Source organism: Porites lutea, chromosome 10 (assembly GCF_958299795.1).
Source record: "Porites lutea chromosome 10, jaPorLute2.1, whole genome shotgun sequence".
Lineage (NCBI taxonomy): Eukaryota > Metazoa > Cnidaria > Anthozoa > Scleractinia > Poritidae > Porites > Porites lutea.
Window position 1 is genome coordinate 27,140,544 of NC_133210.1, and position 17,592 is coordinate 27,158,135.

At 38.9% G+C, this 17,592-nt stretch overlaps 2 protein-coding genes across 3 annotated transcripts; one reads left to right on the forward strand and one right to left on the reverse strand.

Annotated features, from left to right (window-relative positions):
* The first annotated feature begins 31 nt into the window (after positions 1–31).
* Positions 32–3,541, forward strand: LOC140950193 (ubiquitin-ribosomal protein eL40 fusion protein). Its single transcript, XM_073399393.1, has 5 exons — positions 32–81; positions 197–302; positions 713–799; positions 2,929–3,031; positions 3,360–3,541. The coding sequence occupies exons 2-5, from the start codon at positions 200–202 to the stop codon at positions 3,454–3,456; spliced, it is 390 nt and encodes a 129-aa protein (XP_073255494.1). The 5' UTR covers positions 32–81; positions 197–199; the 3' UTR covers positions 3,457–3,541.
* Positions 3,542–8,216: 4,675 nt separating this feature from the next.
* On the reverse strand, positions 8,217–16,553 carry LOC140949806 (E3 ubiquitin-protein ligase CBL-B-B-like). 2 transcript variants are annotated; one of them, XM_073398937.1, is made up of 5 exons: positions 15,817–16,552; positions 14,129–14,410; positions 12,913–13,050; positions 12,113–12,497; positions 8,217–11,147 (listed from the first exon to the last, which is right to left on the reverse strand). In XM_073398937.1, exons 1-5 carry the CDS (start codon positions 16,422–16,424, stop codon positions 9,741–9,743), a joined length of 2,820 nt encoding a protein of 939 aa, XP_073255038.1. In that variant the 5' UTR covers positions 16,425–16,552; the 3' UTR covers positions 8,217–9,740. The 2 variants fall into 2 exon arrangements, with proteins under 2 accessions (XP_073255038.1, XP_073255039.1); XM_073398938.1 differs by lacking the exon at positions 12,913–13,050 and having other exon boundaries at positions 15,817–16,553.
* Between the last annotated feature and the right edge of the window lie 1,039 nt (positions 16,554–17,592).

Below are 17,592 nucleotides of genomic sequence, written 5' to 3' on the forward strand. Positions count from 1 at the left end.
AAAATATCGCAGGCGCATAAAACCCTTCTCATACTTTGCGGCCACCCCGCAACGTTCCTTCTCTTCCACCAAGGACACGAGGTAAAATGGCGGACGATTTTGGCGACTTAGTAAAAAGCTACTAATGTCTCTTTCTAAGTGAGTGCCTAAGAAATAACAATATCAGAAAAATAAACTTTCTCCTTTCCTTTTTCAGATCATGCAGATCTTTGTGAAAACTCTTACGGGTAAAACCATTACCCTCGAGGTTGAACCTAGTGATTCCATCGAAAATGTAAAAACTAAAATTCAGGATAAGGAAGGTAAACTATTGTCTTGTTACAACTTAAAATTGCAGAAAAAAACATTTGTTCGTTTTTTTCCCCTAGACTGATAGGGATTTACATTTCATGTGTAAGTTAAGCTATTTCTTGAGCTAATTGAGATGACTTTCTCAAAACGTGGAAATTTTTGTTCCTGATCGAATTGAGTTACTGGGATTTTATATAGCCACATTAACACAAATCAAAGCATTACTTTGCCGTGGTGCCATTAATTGTTATGAACAAGGTGGTTTTAACATAAATCTGTATTTATGTTGAAATCCCAAAGTTTAGTTCAAAATGTCAGACTTGGGTTTGTTGAAGACTGAGATCCTCAAATAAGACACTATTAGCACTTCTGCTTCATTGTCTTAAATAATGTAATAATGATGAAACCATTGGCTTTTCAGGAATTCCCCCAGATCAACAGCGTCTTATATTTGCTGGCAAGCAGCTGGAAGATGGCAGAACACTTTCTGATTACAACATCCAGAAGGGTATGTCTGCCTATTCAGTGACCAGTCATTTTGTGGTAAAAATGTCTTATGTCGTTTTGCTTAAGAAGTGAAACGAGCACTACGCATGTGTCCACCTTTTTTTCTCAGCCCTGATACAAAAAAGTGTGATTTGCACGGATATACACTCAGTCTTCAGTCACTGATCAGGCGCAGAGGAGGAGCGAATAGTATCCCATGATGCATTTTTCTAGATGCATTACGCAATATCGCAGTCATGGCAGATTCCATCGTGAAATAAGGTCGTTTTCTCGTCGCCTTTTTTCTCATTTGTGTTCCAGTAAAAGTAAGAAAATTGCATTACTTTGTTATTTGACATGACTTCTCCGATTTGCAATGGCTTAAGAGCGACATTACAACATAGAAACATTTATTTTCATTGTTTCACTTAGTCTTCTTATCACAAAGTGTTCAGTGACCCACAACAAGGTCATGAATATTTACGATTTTTTGGATTATATGTTGAAGTCTTCCAAATGTGGACCTCACGCCGGCAAATTGAGGTCCTGAATATTGTACAGGCTAAGAAGTACCCAGAAGTACCCACATTTTGAAGACTTTTTTATCGAGCAAAGATGGCGGAAATTTCGTATCTTTTATCACATTTCAACGCCATGTGTGATAATATATGTGTGGTATGTGTAAAGCCTGCTGAAGGCTACATCTGTTGGGCGCTTTCAAGAGCACTTTATGCCGAAGCAATCACTTTGTATTTTCATAGTGGTTATTTTTAAAAGGAATTTGACTATAATTATTTTAATTAGAACAGGGAGCGGTAAATATTACCGTGTGTTTCAGTGTGATAGGAACCCAGACAAAGGTGCCACGCAGCATGTAAGCGGCACAACGAGGTACAACGCTAAACAAGCCTGCTCAGAAATTGAAAAAAATATATATCAGAAACTTTAATTATTCAAAAGAACAGATCAGTATTCTGGTCAGGAAATTTCCTTGAAGATTGCGTGAGTCAGTACCGGGTAGATTCAGAGGATTGTTTGTCGCATCGATAGGTTAAATTTTATTTGTAACTGCAGTTGTAAATTGAGCTCCTTTGAGCGCGATGCTGAAATAAATCCTCCTTTGGCAATTACCTTCACAGCGTAGCGGCTGTTTTGTTGGAGCCACTTTTTAGATCAGTCATGGTTTCGTTTCTCCTGGTGAACCTTTCAGTTGCCAAGTCTCATACTTTGTGTTTGTAGTTGCGACCGAGCGCACAAGTAGTTCTCGACAGACCAGTGAAACAAATGTAACCCTTCAAAGTAACGTTGAAATTCTTCTTTAAAGCACAATGAATATCTGCTAACTCAATATTCTCAAAAGCAGAAGCTGCTGAACCGAAACATGTTTGGAAACCATACACATCGAGCACTACATGATGTTCATTACGCGCGTGCTGAAGAGTAGTGATCATGATATGTCACGTACGCAGTGATAATATAACATGAAACAAGGTGCATCATGGGATACTATTCGCTCCTCCTCTGGATCAGGCGAAAGTATTTAGGGAACTGACCCAACAGCAAAGTAACTTACAGTATGTTGTAAGACGTAGGCAAACAGGATCGATGTTGGTGAAACAACTGTTACTGGTAACCTCCTATTCATATCTGTTTGCCTATGTTCGTTTACCAGTCAATTCTTCCTGAAAAACACCTCTGTAAGGTCATACCACCCTTTGAGTAGTGTTGGGAATCAGCTGAGATTTCATTATCAATCATTGGCAACAATCAGGTTGACCTAACTGATTGATTATCAATTATAATTGGAAAATCTCTCCATAAGAATTCCATTTATTTTCCAGCAGTATGGCAGTCAAAGTAACACAGTCTTTTGATATTTTTTGACTGTATACCACTTTTATTAATTACCCTCATTTTGTGCCCTGTATTTGAACACAACAAAAACATAAAAAAGGATCATCAGATTACAGCTGCATAATTATTCCATGATAATTAATTTGACATCATCCATATTCAATTAGGGTATCACATTTCTTAAGGTTTTCAATCAGTGTTCAATTAGAATGATTATAATATTATTGCTGATGGACACAGCAACAATGAAGAATGTCTTAAGGTGGTGTTAAAGTAGTAGTACTTTTCTGTCAACAGAGTCAACTCTTCACCTTGTGTTGAGGCTGCGTGGTGGAGTTATTGAACCCAGTTTGCGTATTTTGGCTCAAAAGTACAACTGTGACAAGATGATCTGCCGAAAGTATGTGTTTGAGTTTAATGTTACTTAGAAACTTGTAAAACCGTGAACACCAAAATTACATCTGCAATGTTGTATTTCAAAGAGTCTTGATTAGTAACAATAAAACTAGCCTGTAAGGGGCAAGAGTAATCGGTCTGTGGTTGGTGCAGTTCTTTGGTGGTCATCTACATGGGCCGTGCCCGATCATGAAATTTTTCAAGTGTTCACTCAGTTTTCTGCGTTTGACAGTGAAATGGCTCTTTTGTCGTTTTTCACATAAATGGCAAAAAATTACTTAACAATAGAATATTAGCCACTTCACTAAAAATTTTTGTTACACTTTTACCAGGTGTTATGCCCGTCTTCACCCTCGTGCAGTCAACTGTCGCAAGAAGAAGTGTGGACACTGCAATAACTTGAGGCCCAAGAAGAAGCTTAAAGGCTAACTCTTCCATCCAGTTTCTCTGCCATGGAATTGTGATGATGTTCATTAATACTTGGCAATAAATAAATACTTATAAAACTTGATAATTTGACTGAGGACTTTATCTTTGCACATTTTTCCAACCCTTTGTCATTTACCATAAAACTCCTTGCCATAACACAATCCTTTGCAAATCTCTGGCAATTCAAACCATAAAGGGAACAGACCACTGATCTACCTGTGGAGGCATCTGTGTATCATGAGAAGGAGAGTAAAACCCTTCCATGGTTTTTTCAGCTATGACTGGCACCAGTTAGCAAAGATTCATCTACACCGCAGTCATTGAAGTTGCCAAGTGTAAAAGTGATTTGTTAAGAACTAACAGAGATAGAGCTCAGCAAAGGTGCAAATTCTACAGACATTTGTAATCGAGGGGGTGGGGACAAGTTCATGCTTTCCCACCATACAATTGTCTGTAAAATTTTGCAGCTTTGTCAGCATGCAAAGAAAGTACTGTCCGATAGCCTGGGGCTATCGGGCTAGTGAATTCTGTTTTTAACTTGCCCAACGGGCAAGTGATGTTTTTTGAGGAAATCAAATGACAGAAGAACTGAGAAATCAATTCTGCTCGTCAAAAAGCTTTTGGGGCTAGTTGAAATGACGTCTGGGCTAGTAAATGCTAGCTTCAGCTTGCCCGAATGGCAAGCTCTAAAAATGATTTTCTTTGTACCCTGCTTGTGGAGTCATTTGTTTGCTGGCTTTAGACATGTCACATTAAAACTTGGTAAGACTGCAAATTTTGAGATGCTCGTTCCGGCAGTGTGGATGGCCATTTGTTAACTGGTCTTTATCAAAACTTGAAAAAACCCATAGGGGTCACATGTTATTATCGATAAAACGACTGATTCTTGCTGGGACATGCAACATGTATAGCTGTGTCTTGCTACTGGACGATTTTATTATTGGTATATGTGAAAGTGTTTCTCAAACATTGAAGTCTAGTCACAATCCTGTGGTGTTACCATCTAAATGGAACCTAAATTCAAAGCTTAACTTTACATGGTGACGTTGTTGCAGATTTTTGGCGAAAAGTTAATTTCCATGGGGTGAATGAGTTTCCCTATCCTGGAAAACACAAGGGAAGCTTGATTATTGTGATGGAGTATTCACAAGAAACAGTTCAAACAGACAATGAAGACAGGCACTGATTCTTGGTCTTGATAAGACAAATCTGCAGAATAAGGCCTTAAGTGCCAAATCATTGAATATCCAAACTTCCCTTTTAGTTACAAGCATAATTTAAGGCAAACTGGGTTGAGCAGTTTTAAGCAGAAGTCACAGGGCTGTCACTAAGATTTCAAGTTGCTGGGTAATTATAACAAGTGGGTGGGGAATCCAACGGCTAAAGAATTCTTTTGCTTCTATTTTTCTTCCATTTTCCTATAGAAGTAGCCTGGGACAATGTACATAGTAACTGGGGAAAATCCCCAGCCCCCAGCCAAGAGCCCCCAGCCCCCAGCCCTTAATGACACTCCTCAGTCACTGAGAACCTTATTCCTGAGGGGCGACTATTTTCCACACCGAGGAGGGGATAAGTCCCTCTTGCTATTTAACTAATACATTTTGTGATTAGCCTCGTCGCTGTCGCAGTTGCAACCCATCTCGGCCTCATGGGCTATGACTCAGAGCCAATTCGGGCTTGAGGAATAATTGTTAAATATTTCCGCAGGAAACATTGCGAAAATGTAGAAACCAGTCCCTCTCATATGGAAACTTCGTCAAAAAACCGCCTACGTTCCGTCTAGATATAAATTTAGAGACGGATAATCCGTCTAAGATGAATTATCCGTCTGTTAGCACGTCTTCGAGACGTGCTAACAGACGAATCAGCGTCAGACGAATTTTGCTTCATAATTCGTCTCAGCACCGAATTTATACTAAAGGCAAATTATCCGTCTGAGACGGATAATGCGTCTAGACGAATAATTCGTCACCAGTATAAATTCGGCCAATGCAACGAACTCTACGATTGCCTGAGAATCAAGCCTTCCTCAGGGGTTTTATAGGGGAGAGCATATTTTAAAGGACGAAGCACTGAACTCTCCTTTTTGCCTTCTCCCACTTCCCCTTAAAAACTGTCTGATATGCCCAAGCATGGTCATTAACACTGAAATTCAAACAAGAATGCTCTTAGTAGCGTGAAGTCTCGCTTGCCTGAAGCTAAGTTTTCGTTGTCAAGGGTGACAGTGCTGCCATGCATACTTCTTTTTCGTTTGGAATACAAAACGAGTGTTATATGTCATAACATAAATACTCAAAACGTGAAGATTGCAAGGAGAGACAGGCCGCTCATCTTAGCTTCAAACCGGTGTGAAACCTTCGAAAACCTTCTACATATTGATATTACTCCAGTGAGAACTCTTTCAGGGATTTTACACTCAAATAATTGAACGATGATTTTTATCAGTATCAGGAACCCATGACTCTGTCAGTATAAATATATATAGCTTCTTTGTAACTGACCAAAATAGTACGGCTCGGTACAGTATATGTTCAGCACAGGAAAAACGTGTAAGTTTAGCAGAACGTTATACAACGGACAGTTAATTTAGTTCGTGCGTTGTTGCCCACTTTAAAAGATATCAAAATCCTGTGAAAGTAATTTTCATAGCTGCTTAGTATCTAGTTATTTCCATAGCTGCTTAGTATCTGCTTTTAATATCTCCGTACAGTCTCAGAGTACAATGTGTAGAGCTTTACACAGCAGGCATTTTATCACAGTATCACTGAAATAAGGTGTTTCATTTTCCAGGAAAATTTTACTTTCTCGTCAAAACAATGACGCTGTCAGACAGTACATCAGCGAACTGGTTTATGTTATGTGAAATTTATGTACAATTTCTGGCCCACATTACCCTGGGTACCAGAGGTTTTACTCGCGTGCGGCGGGAATTTTCGGTGTCGGCCTTCGACTAGTCTGCTACACAGCCGTTTTTAGTGTCGTCACGCAACGCTCCTCTCCATTAGTGGGGAGGAGCGTTACGTGACGACACTTAAAACAGCTGTGTAGCAGACTACCCGAGGGCCGACACATCTTCGGCCGTAGGCCAAAGCCACGAGCGGCGAAGCGGGTTACTATAAAGACTTGACAGAAACCGGAAACCGCGCTAGAAAAGTCTCTGCCACCCAGGGTAGGCCTACATCGCTACGATCCACGATTTATTTATTTATTTATTTTATTTCCAAGTTTTTTTGAACCGATCCTCGATCCCCGATTCTCCATCACCGACCTTCGATTCTCGATCCTCGATCCCGATTTTCCAGTAAACTTCGAAGTTTCACTCATTAAGATTATTCTTTGTTTTTTCGACCGCTGAAGTAATCGCTTGTTCCGAAGTAATCAACGCTTTTAAGCGATAGAATTCGTGGACCGACCCGTTCCGGAAAAGCTCGATATGGGATTTCTATGTGCTGCAAGCGGGGTTACAAGTAGAGTGCGTGATAGTCAAGTACAAAGCTACCCGTCCGTGACAGATACTTCACTTTAGGGTGCATTTCCACTGACGCGTTTTTGGCCCCGCACATTCAAGCACGTAAATTTTAATCACGTAAATAAAATAGAGGCAAGATATTAAGTGTTGAAATTAAAGGTGAAGTTAAGCGAGTTTCTACTTTTACGCTTACGTGCATTGCGGCTCTATTTTATTTCCTAACGTAAATTTCACGCACTTACGCACGTAAAAATTACGCGGCAGTGGAAATCAACCCTTAGACAAGTAGTTGAAGTTGCTTCCAGTGGTAAATACCTGATATCTCAAGTATTTATAAAATGCAACAGGACTTCACATCTTAACAACTGCGAAAATTTATCTATTAAATACATACAACAAACTGAATCTATTCAACTGTAGAGTTCCAGTAATTGCGACAATATTCTGAGAAACGTAACACCTCAATACACTACAAAACAGGATTTTCCCGGTATAATATTTTCTCATCGTACTGTCGGGGGCATTTACTTTTTAATACGCGTGCATGTCGCGCATGATTACAAATCAAGGACCTCGATTCGGGGAAAACTGCATCATTACCAACTTACATGCGTCATTTCAGTCATCGCCGAAAATAAACCGCATGCTCATCACGAGACTCATTTAAATACAATGATAGTCGTCACGATTTTTATCCTCAGTTAGGAACAAGTGGCCTACGAACTAGGTCCCACGCACAAAAAAGAAAAAAGAGAAATGCCTGCATTTTCAGAGTCTCGCTCCGCTAAAGCAAGCTCGATTAACAAATTTCAAGGTTCTGGTTTTTTTATCAACTTGACCTGTATAAACTTAGTGTGTATTTTTCAGTGGCCACGTTTGAGGTTATTGCATTGTTATATTGTTGTCCATTTCACTCTTCATTTACCACCTCTTGGGTTGAACGTTTTCACATTTTTTATCTATTTCTAGGGATTTTTTCGTCTATTGTTTCCGTTATAATTGTGTCAATAACACAATACTTAAATATGATTGGTTCTTAACAGCCGATATTTTTGAGCTTAACTTTGCTATTGTAACTTTAAAACTGTCCGATTTGACCTGTCCGATTACCAGGAGCTTGTAATCAGACAGGTCAAAACGGACAGTAAAAGAACCGATGAAAATCAAGTGGCAAATGCCACTAGCCAATGAAATTCAACTACATTGCACATGATAACCAATCAAAATCAATGAAAAAATAGTGTTCAGGTAAGCCGTCCAGCTTCAACTGGAAAAGAAAAATGGATTAAACTAACTGGTCCAGTGACTTTTATTTACATTAATAATATTCCAGGACTGAGATTCTCATAAAATGTTATAGACACTATTTATTGGTAATAGGACTTCATGTCGTACAATTCCAGGGTGATTCGGCTCGTAATTTCAAATCGGCCTCGCACTGGAATTACTTGCCTGATTACTCCCTGAACTGTACTCCACTCAGTCCTATTACCATTACCTATTATTTCTTTAATAGGCTACTATTGGTTTGGTTTTCCCTTTGCATGGAGCTTCAAGACAATCAAGACCAAGGGATGCTCCCAAAAAAGAAACCAATAATCTGCAATCATCGTAGCTTGGTAGACAGTACTTTGATTTATTTTTGTACTAAACAACTTCCTGACTTACATCCTCTAAGTCATACAATTTTCAAGAAAAAAATATTATTATTATTTCTTCACAGACAAAACAAAACATTATGACAAAACTCAACACCAAAAAGAACCTTGGGTAGTTTGTGAGGAATTTCAACCAAAACACTTTGAAGTTAACCTACCGGTATTATTGAATGTGGCCTTGAATAACAATGCAAAGATACAACAATCACTTCACCTTATTAAAGTTAAGAGTAGTAAACCAAAAAAGGGAAAGAACACCGTATATCTAAAATACATGGGACCCAATCATGCCTTTACTAGTATTCTACTAGTAGTTTTAGCATGTTTAGCTGTCAAAAATCTTAAATAAAGATTCTATAGAGTTAATTGTCCTAGAGATTTTAAAGGCATGTCCTACTTTCATAATTGTCATGTTTTTCATGTGCCATTGTCCAATTTAATTTAATTTTTGCTTCTGTAAAATGTGCATTTTCTAATAGATGGAATTCCATGGTGTTAATCTGTCAGTGTTCAAGAATTAATAGTATTTTAATCATTATTATTACTGCTTATTGCAAGCCAATATCTTAAAAATATTTTAAACAGCTTAACCAACATGGTTCTTACTGAATTATTTGTCCTGAAGTACTTGACATTATTCATTAGCTCTCAAAAGAAAACAATATTGTTGACTGCCCAACATAGTTGTATTACTACGGTCAAGCTAGGTCAAGCGTACCACAAATTTATTATTCGAAAGTTAAATCCGCTGGTAGTTGTAGATTTCAGACTCATCTCTGCATTCTTGCATGTGTAATGAACCGATAATGCATACGTAAGGTAGTTATGAAATTTCTACCAGCTCAGTTTTCCTAAATTTGATATAAATGACTTCAAAGCAATTTCCCATTCAAAGATTTTTAACCTGACCAAATACAGACAAGTTCTCATAAAACATTCACTACCCATTACGCATGCAGGAATGCCGAATTGAATTTGACACTAATTATGGGAATGACTCACAGATTCATTTATTAAATCAGTTCATTAATAAAATCTTGGGAGGTATGCTTGACCTGCCTCGACTGTAATCCTGTTTCTTCATTGCTTTTCTTCAACGGCCCTGAGAGCTAATGATCCACTGCAATAAGCTGTCTGATGATTGAAAGTGAAAATATTCATAACTTCCTGGCCCCTTGAGAAAATTCACGAAGTATCTTTCTGGCCATAGCAAAGTTGTTCTCAGCCACAATAAGAGCCCTGGTGATTTCCTCGCGCGAATAACCTTGGGCTTGAAGGATGGTAAAATCCTCTTCATAAAACTGCATTGCATCATTGTTCGAGTTGTCATCCGGAAGTCTGGGAAGTCTTCGGTGCCTGGCATCCTCGTTGGCTTCTAACTTACTTGGGTCAAAATTCTCAGCAGTATATGTAGGGTTACTGAAGCTTTTGGCTTCTGCACCAGACCAGCTATTCCGTGAGACAAGTGAAGGACGAAAAGTGTTTGGGGGGTTAAATACAGCTGCAGAATTCCTGTTTTTTCCCCATTTATTAGCAGCGGTTTTTGCATTTGAATAGGTAGGATCATCAAGTACGTCATCTGTTGACCTTGCTTTAATAAAGGTCCTAGAAGACGATGGGCGTTTACCTTTATCATTGGTTCCGCGTGCCTCCCAAGTGTCAAAGCTTTGTGAACGCGGCGGAGGAAGCGCCACAACTAAAGGACCCTTTAAAAAGTCATTTTCAAACTCCTTGTCTTTGGACTCACCACACTGTGCAAATGGATCGTCAGCAAAAGGGTCAGCCACAGGTTCCAAGCTGCCAGCGCTATTAGACAAGCCATTCTGCTTAAAGGGTGTGTTATCTCCTTTGTCTGACAAAATTGGGGGCGGAAAATCATAGCAGGCTGCTTCATCATTGGTACAAATTTCAGCAAACATGTTTCCATTTGCGGTGCTTCTTTCAACACCACTAGCACCCAAGTCATTGTCAGGAGCAGGATAGGCTAGCTGTGCATAATTTGTTCTATTCTGATGGGAAATTTGATTATGTGAATCACTAGGCACATTTGAAGTATCAATATCTGCGTATCCAATCGTATCCCTTCGGTTGTCCCCTCTTTCACGATTGACATCTCTGTTTTTATCCTTTTTTTCCACACTCCCCCTGCTTTTATAACTCCTCTCTGGTATAGCAGGAGGGCTGTCATTCTCATTGTCAATTGGTGGTGGTGGAGGTCTTCCTTTACGAATCTGTGCAGGTGAGTTTTGGGGTGAGTTACAAGGAGATGCCTGGGGTGACGAATGAGGTGAAACATTTGGAGATGCCAGCGGCGAACTTCTTGGAGAATTCCTAGGAGAGGTTCTTGGTGAGTTCCATGGAGAACTGTGTGGAGAGGACCTTGAAGAGCTTCTCGGAGAACTAAATGGCGAAGCGTGTGTTACTATAAGAGTGGGCGAAGTTGGTGACTGTACATTGAGCAGTTGGTTTCGTCTTTGAGGTAGGGGTGGAGGAGCATCCTCCGAATGTCTGTTCAGGTCATTACTTTCTTGATGAGACTGCAGTGTTATCCACTGACTTGGATCCTGAGAAGAAAAACAAAATACAGTATTATCATGGGTAATAACCAAATTGACAAACCATCTAAGCATGTACACGTGACAAAAAAACATGTTCTAATTGAGTGAAAACATGACATGTTTTGCCGCTAAATCGTTGAAGTTTGGGGTGGCATTAGATGAAAGTTTATGTGTAAAGTAGGCAGCTGTTTGTCGACTTGATTTGTTTTCGCTCAACAAAATATTCATCGCAAAACGTTTAGAAGAATTTCTGGAGTTGTAAGACTCCAGAGAATAATAATTATTCTTAAAAGCAAGTGTGCTGTTTCTGAGCGAGAAATATTACTGAAAATTGAGAAAAATAAAAGATGAGAGGAACGCCCTGATCAAAAACATGCAAACAATGTAACTTTTGCCTCAACAGTTTGCTTTAACGGCTCTCAAACTTCAACTGTTTGGCGGCAAAAAACGTCATGTCTGGCACCCTATTAGAACATGTTTTTTTTGTCTGGTGTCCACGCTTAGATGCAATTGATGGTAAATTTAAAAACATGAATTAATTCAATTTAGTGCTTAGTTCAGGGTTATTGTTGATTATAAAATTGCTGGGGTTGGAAAACCTTTTATTAAAGGGAACACCATAAACAATATTGTGGTAGATGTAGTAAGATGATAACATTGCTTTTCACAGACGGCCAATAACATCATGAAATAATAGACTAATCAAATCAATAACCAGCATTTAATACCATCAACTAGCATGATACAACTCACACTGACTCTGAAGATGACTACCAGACAGGCGTTGAAACATTAGTCACCTTCAACAACAGTCCTATTCAGGATTACACTGAACCCAGTGATCATACCATACATACTTATGACAAGGTAATTAACACTGCAATCAAGTCAATCATCAATCAATACTTTCTTATCAAAGTATTCTTTGTTCACTGTTCTGGAAATGGAGACTTTTGTTACACTATCCTGACCTCCATTATTTCCTCCTCATCAAATTCAACCTGATTCTCTTGGATCTCAGCTGGCATACTTGTACTTGATGGCTGTTCACGATGGGGAACAAAAGGGTCAACAACAATGGTTTGCATGTCTTTGATCTCAGAACGGCAAAACGGACATCCCTCCCCGCCAGTCTCTTGCCACTGCTCCAAGCAGAGGTGGCACATCAAGTGACCACAGGGCTCCAGACGCACATCTTTGTTGTTTTCAGCGCAGATTTTGCAGAGTTGAAATGTGGAGCCCATCTCGCAGTACAGCTCATACTGCTCCTCGGTGACAGTGATATGTTCATCGGGCGGGGTTATCAAGTGGTGGCTAACATCAGGGTTGTCTGGTAAACCATCAGGATACAGATAACTAGAAAAATGCAGTTTATTTGAGCGTCAATCAAAAATAATATTTAGCACAAAAGTACTAACTGAGGGCAGGGCACACTATATTTCCATCTCCTACAGGGGATGGGACCACCATTTTACATCACTGGTCATCCTAGCTACGCGAAGGCAGTGCCTTCATTTCTCAGTTATTTTAAGACCCTGAGTAGTGGATCAGCCCTAGGAATTGAACCCACAACTTCCTGCTCTGCAGGTCAAGCATTCTACCAACTGAGCTAATCCTGTCTGGGTTAAACAACGTAAATATTATTTTAGATATATGAAATGAAACACCCCTAAAAGTACTTCCTGTTCTTCTTCATTTTCAAAAATGAAATTTTTTAAAATCGATTTAAGCCACGTGCGGAAGTAAAAGGGATTAGAGGAAGGAGACTTACTATCCTTCTCTGGCACCGTCTATGAGCGCCTGGCACAGTGACTTGTTCTGAGGAATAGTCTGTAGAATACTGTGTTCCGGCGTCACATATCCTATGGCCCACTGGCCAAGTCTTGTACAACTTAATCTGAAGATATAGCTGCAATAAACCATATTTCATGTTGAACATCAGAAAAGCTACAAAGGTGGAAAAGTTAAAAAGGTGGAAAATGCTATCCACTGGATAAACCCCTATCCGGTGGATAACGTAATGGGTTTTCCTAATACCTATCCTCAGCTGGACAGTAATTTATCTGGTGAATAGCACCATCCAGCATTTGAACAACTAGGGCCAGAGGGTTAACCCAAGGCTGTGCTCTAAGGAAAATTGAAGGGAGCACAGTGCTCTGAAACTGTAAAATCTAGGGTGCCCAGCATATGATTTGTATGAAAAATCTGAGATTTTCTAGTCGCCCGAGGGCAAAAGTTAGGCGCCAGGGGCGACCGGGCTCTGCTAGAGCACAGCCCTGTTAACCCCTCAACACATTTTCAAAAGATGCTTTTCAAGATATTTGGAAGGACTGTTATTAACTCCCACATCCTTTCAGCTTTTGTATGAAATAAAGAAATACCAATATGCAGATCTTAGAGGATGTTATGCACCTTGGCAAACACCCTTGTTGGTCTGCATAATTCTTCATATCACGCACAGCCACATGCAGTTATTTTGCTGTCATTAATGTCTGATAAGTTCTTATTTTTTCACTTCCACTTTTTTCCTCTTCCTCCTCTTCATCTTTACACTCTTTTTTCCACCTACATTTATGTAAAGTGTTTATCCATTACCTATGACCACAAAGTAAACATTACTGTCTGAAAAACTGGTACCATTGAGTTGTTATTAATGTCATTAATTGTCATTGATAGCTCAAAGGAAGTCTTAAATATGCAAATTTTATCTCTTCGTCTGAAAAGTTAAGTAACTGGGTAATTTAAGTCCACCTGCTCTGACATCAACTAAAAAATTTATTAAAACGTCTGCTATCCATTGCATGTACCTACATATGTTGCAGTTAATTTTTTATTTCAGGTATTTTTTATTTTTCCTTTGTTTCATATTCATTAGCAAACATTACCAGACCCAAAAAACAATATAAAAATAAGAATTAACTACAATATATTTATTAAGTATAAACTTGATACTGTTATATCAAATATATCACAAATCAACAACCAACCTTCCAGGCTTGTCTAGATGTTTACAAAGGCGAGCCTTCACTTCATCATACGTCATGAATGCACAATAACCAGGATGTGTTACAGCCAGAAGATTCCAGTTCTGAAGAAGATGTGACCATGGTTGAAATAATCTTGTGAAGACATCATACTCGAAAATGGATATGTGGTCATTACAGGTCAAATCTATTGTTGATTTCAAGGCCATTGCCTCCAAACCAGAGCTTATATGATGTACAGTTTGGAGAGTCTGACGGAACTGCTTCCATGATACAGTTGTTTTACTAAAGGGTAGAAGAAATAAATTTATTATTAAGAGTGACCAACATCAATCTTCTCCTTACAATTTCCTTTGCTGGGAAACAAAGGAAATTGAGAATCAACTTCGGTAAAAAAAATTAAATCTGAATATAACTTTGATCTGTAACATACACACCCTTCTCCCTCTTTCACTTTTCCTTTCAAATACGTTTGACCTGTAAAAAAAGCTTCTACTTGCAAAACATGTTTCACTAAAGAAAAAATCTTGAATATCTGATTTGCAACTTATCTATGACACAACAGTCGGTGCTTTCCAATTCGAAAGTGCAAGTTCCACAGCATGGAGGCAAACAATCATTTTTGGTTCCAGGACCTTCTCATAAAATTGTTTTAAGGTCAAGACTGAATTCAACGAATCACACACTGACATGCACTTAATTATCATTTAAATAACCAATAAATAGCACTGAGTTGGATTTTTCAAAGAAGATCATATTCATAAGCAGCCAACTCCAGTTAAGCCAGCTTGAAAATGGTTGCTTTATAACATTATTTTGAGCCTGAATTTACTTGACTATACACACACAGCTTCTTTCACATGGTAAGGATTGATGATGCTATTAATTTTATGTTGCTTGCTATTTTGAACAAAAGATGTTCAGATGGAACTTCCAAATATAATATGCCTTTTAGAATTAATTTGCAGTGAAACAATTTTTGTTACTATTAAATGTATTTGCATATATGACAAGTAATATATATGTGGTGACCAATAACATATTAAACAACGAAGATAATAGCTTATGTTTACAACGTCAAACTGTAAAACACATTATCCATACTGTGAACACCTTCCTTGGAAATTATAACCTCAAAAGTGAATGCTCTTTTTAAATTCATGCATCATTAAAATAAGGCAGACTTGGGGTCAAATAAATGCTCATTTTATGTGCAAGGCTTGGCAACTGCAGCATATAAGAGGTTTTAAAATTAAGCTTCAATAGTGTACGAAAAACTACAGTTACAAGTGGTGGGGAAGATTTTATATCACCTGCATTTAATACAAAAGGAAAATTGCCCTGCCGATTGTGTTTCATTTCAATGGAAATATTTTCAAACAAAAGACTTGTTAAGCTTACTTAACCTGACTTTTCACGTCAAGCGAGCCACGCAATTTAGAAAATTAATCCTTTATCGTTTTCCGTTTTGACAAGGTCTAAATGCGTTGAAGACTAAAGCGCAATTGAACGAATAAAAAAGCTTCAAACTGATAAGGCCGGGCCAGGACCACCTGCGAAAAAACCTCAATAATTCTGAAACGAGGAGTTTTTATGAGTTACACACTGAAACACGGCAAATCCATCCAGTGATCTATTCTTGAAGAACAATAACAATATCATCAACAAAAAATTAACATAAATTTCCTTACCCAACACCGAACGACTTTCTCCAGAATTCAGCTGCATCATATTTTGTAATCCTGAAGCCATCGCCTATATAAGTTCCTTGAGGAAATATTGCTTTGACTTCAGCAAGCATGTGGCTGAAGACCAAGCTTAGTTTTGTTAAGCTTCGTCTGTAAGTCGAATCCTCATCGTACATTTTCTCCTTGCCTTCCTTAAAAAGCTTGATGGCGAGCTTCGACTGCTTAATAAGGTTCTCGATGTATATCCTAAAATACTCACAATCGTTCAAGATGTGCATACGATCCTCGTACTTCGAAATAATTAACTTCAAATGTTGATAAGTATCGGGGAGTATGTCTAGAATGTAAGGGGGGCTGTTCTTCAACGACAGCCGTTGATTTTGGCATAGCTTCACCACTTTGTCCATCAGTTTCCATGTTTTCTCGATGGTCTTTCTGTCGATTTGCAAACGTGGTGTTACGGCGTGTGTTAGGGCATCGTGCAAACGAGAAAGAAATCGCGAACTTCGACTGCTTGGAGGTACTCCGGCCATTTTGATCCATTCGCTCGACTGCAATTTCCGTGTTCGACGACGACTCTTACCACGTGATGTTAGTAAACAGCCAATCATTGTGCGCGATAGTTCTGGATGTGCGATAATTCTACGAATCTAACGTTTTGCTGGAATAATTTCTAGACATCGAGGCTTCTTGCCTATTTATAAATCTGGCAGATGGTCACCAATAATCTTCAGTACCTCAAAAACTTTAATAGCGGCAGATGATCTGTTGCGCTTCTCAGTTTATCTGCGCGTCCACCCTCGCCGTTTCTCACGACTATTCGATCAATGTGTTGGGTTCACACAATAAAATGTTGTCTTGAAAATTGATCTGTTTCCGGAGGCGGGCTGTATTAGATTCACTTTTTAGTTTCGCAGTGACGTAGTCGTCTGAATAGCTCTGAAAAATAAAACGGTACGATAACTGAATAAATCGAAACAACACTTAATACCCTTGTACCCTAAAATAGGGAACTTTAAATATTAACAGGAAAAAACGCGTGAATGTAATCAAAAAGCTTAAAAAAACATTGCGGTCGTTGTTTTTTTTTGAAATAAGATTAGGATTAGCACCTTTCAAAGTTGTTTTTCAGTCGATGGCCTTCATGGAGAGCTTACGAGCACTAGATTCTCCTTGAAATTTCTTTCGGCAGTACATTTTTGAGGATGGTAAAATATGATGCAAATTTCCTGTCGCTACTCAGTTCTATATCGCCGCGGGGAACTCGCCACTGACTCGCCCACGTGAGAACTTCAAAAGTTGTACCACAACCGCAATTTCAAAGTTCTATTAACCTAAAATTTTCTAATTTTTCTCAGACATAAGAACCGGAAAGAAGCCATTGTTACAAAGACTTACCTCTGATAAAGCCACTTTTGTCTTCCTTTGGTGAAGCAAACGATAAAAGAACCTCTCATACCCTCAAGGTACGAGGAAAATGATTTACTTGCTCCAGTTCGACGAAATAGTTTTCACTTACTTTCACTCACGCTATGATGGAATTGAAAGAAAATCTATGAGAACAGCATAGACGCTAGTTTTCAGAAAAATAAAACATTCGATCGGCAGATTCCTTTAGGAGTGCCGGACAAATATTCATCGCGTTCTTTCTAAAGCACGAAGAGCTGGTGTTTGCAAAGTCAAATTAGGGTGTGTTGCCGTGTAAAGCTATCTATCCGGACACGCCTCGCGTGTCTATGCACGCGATCCACGTACATGTCACGCGTAGGAAAGCGAGCT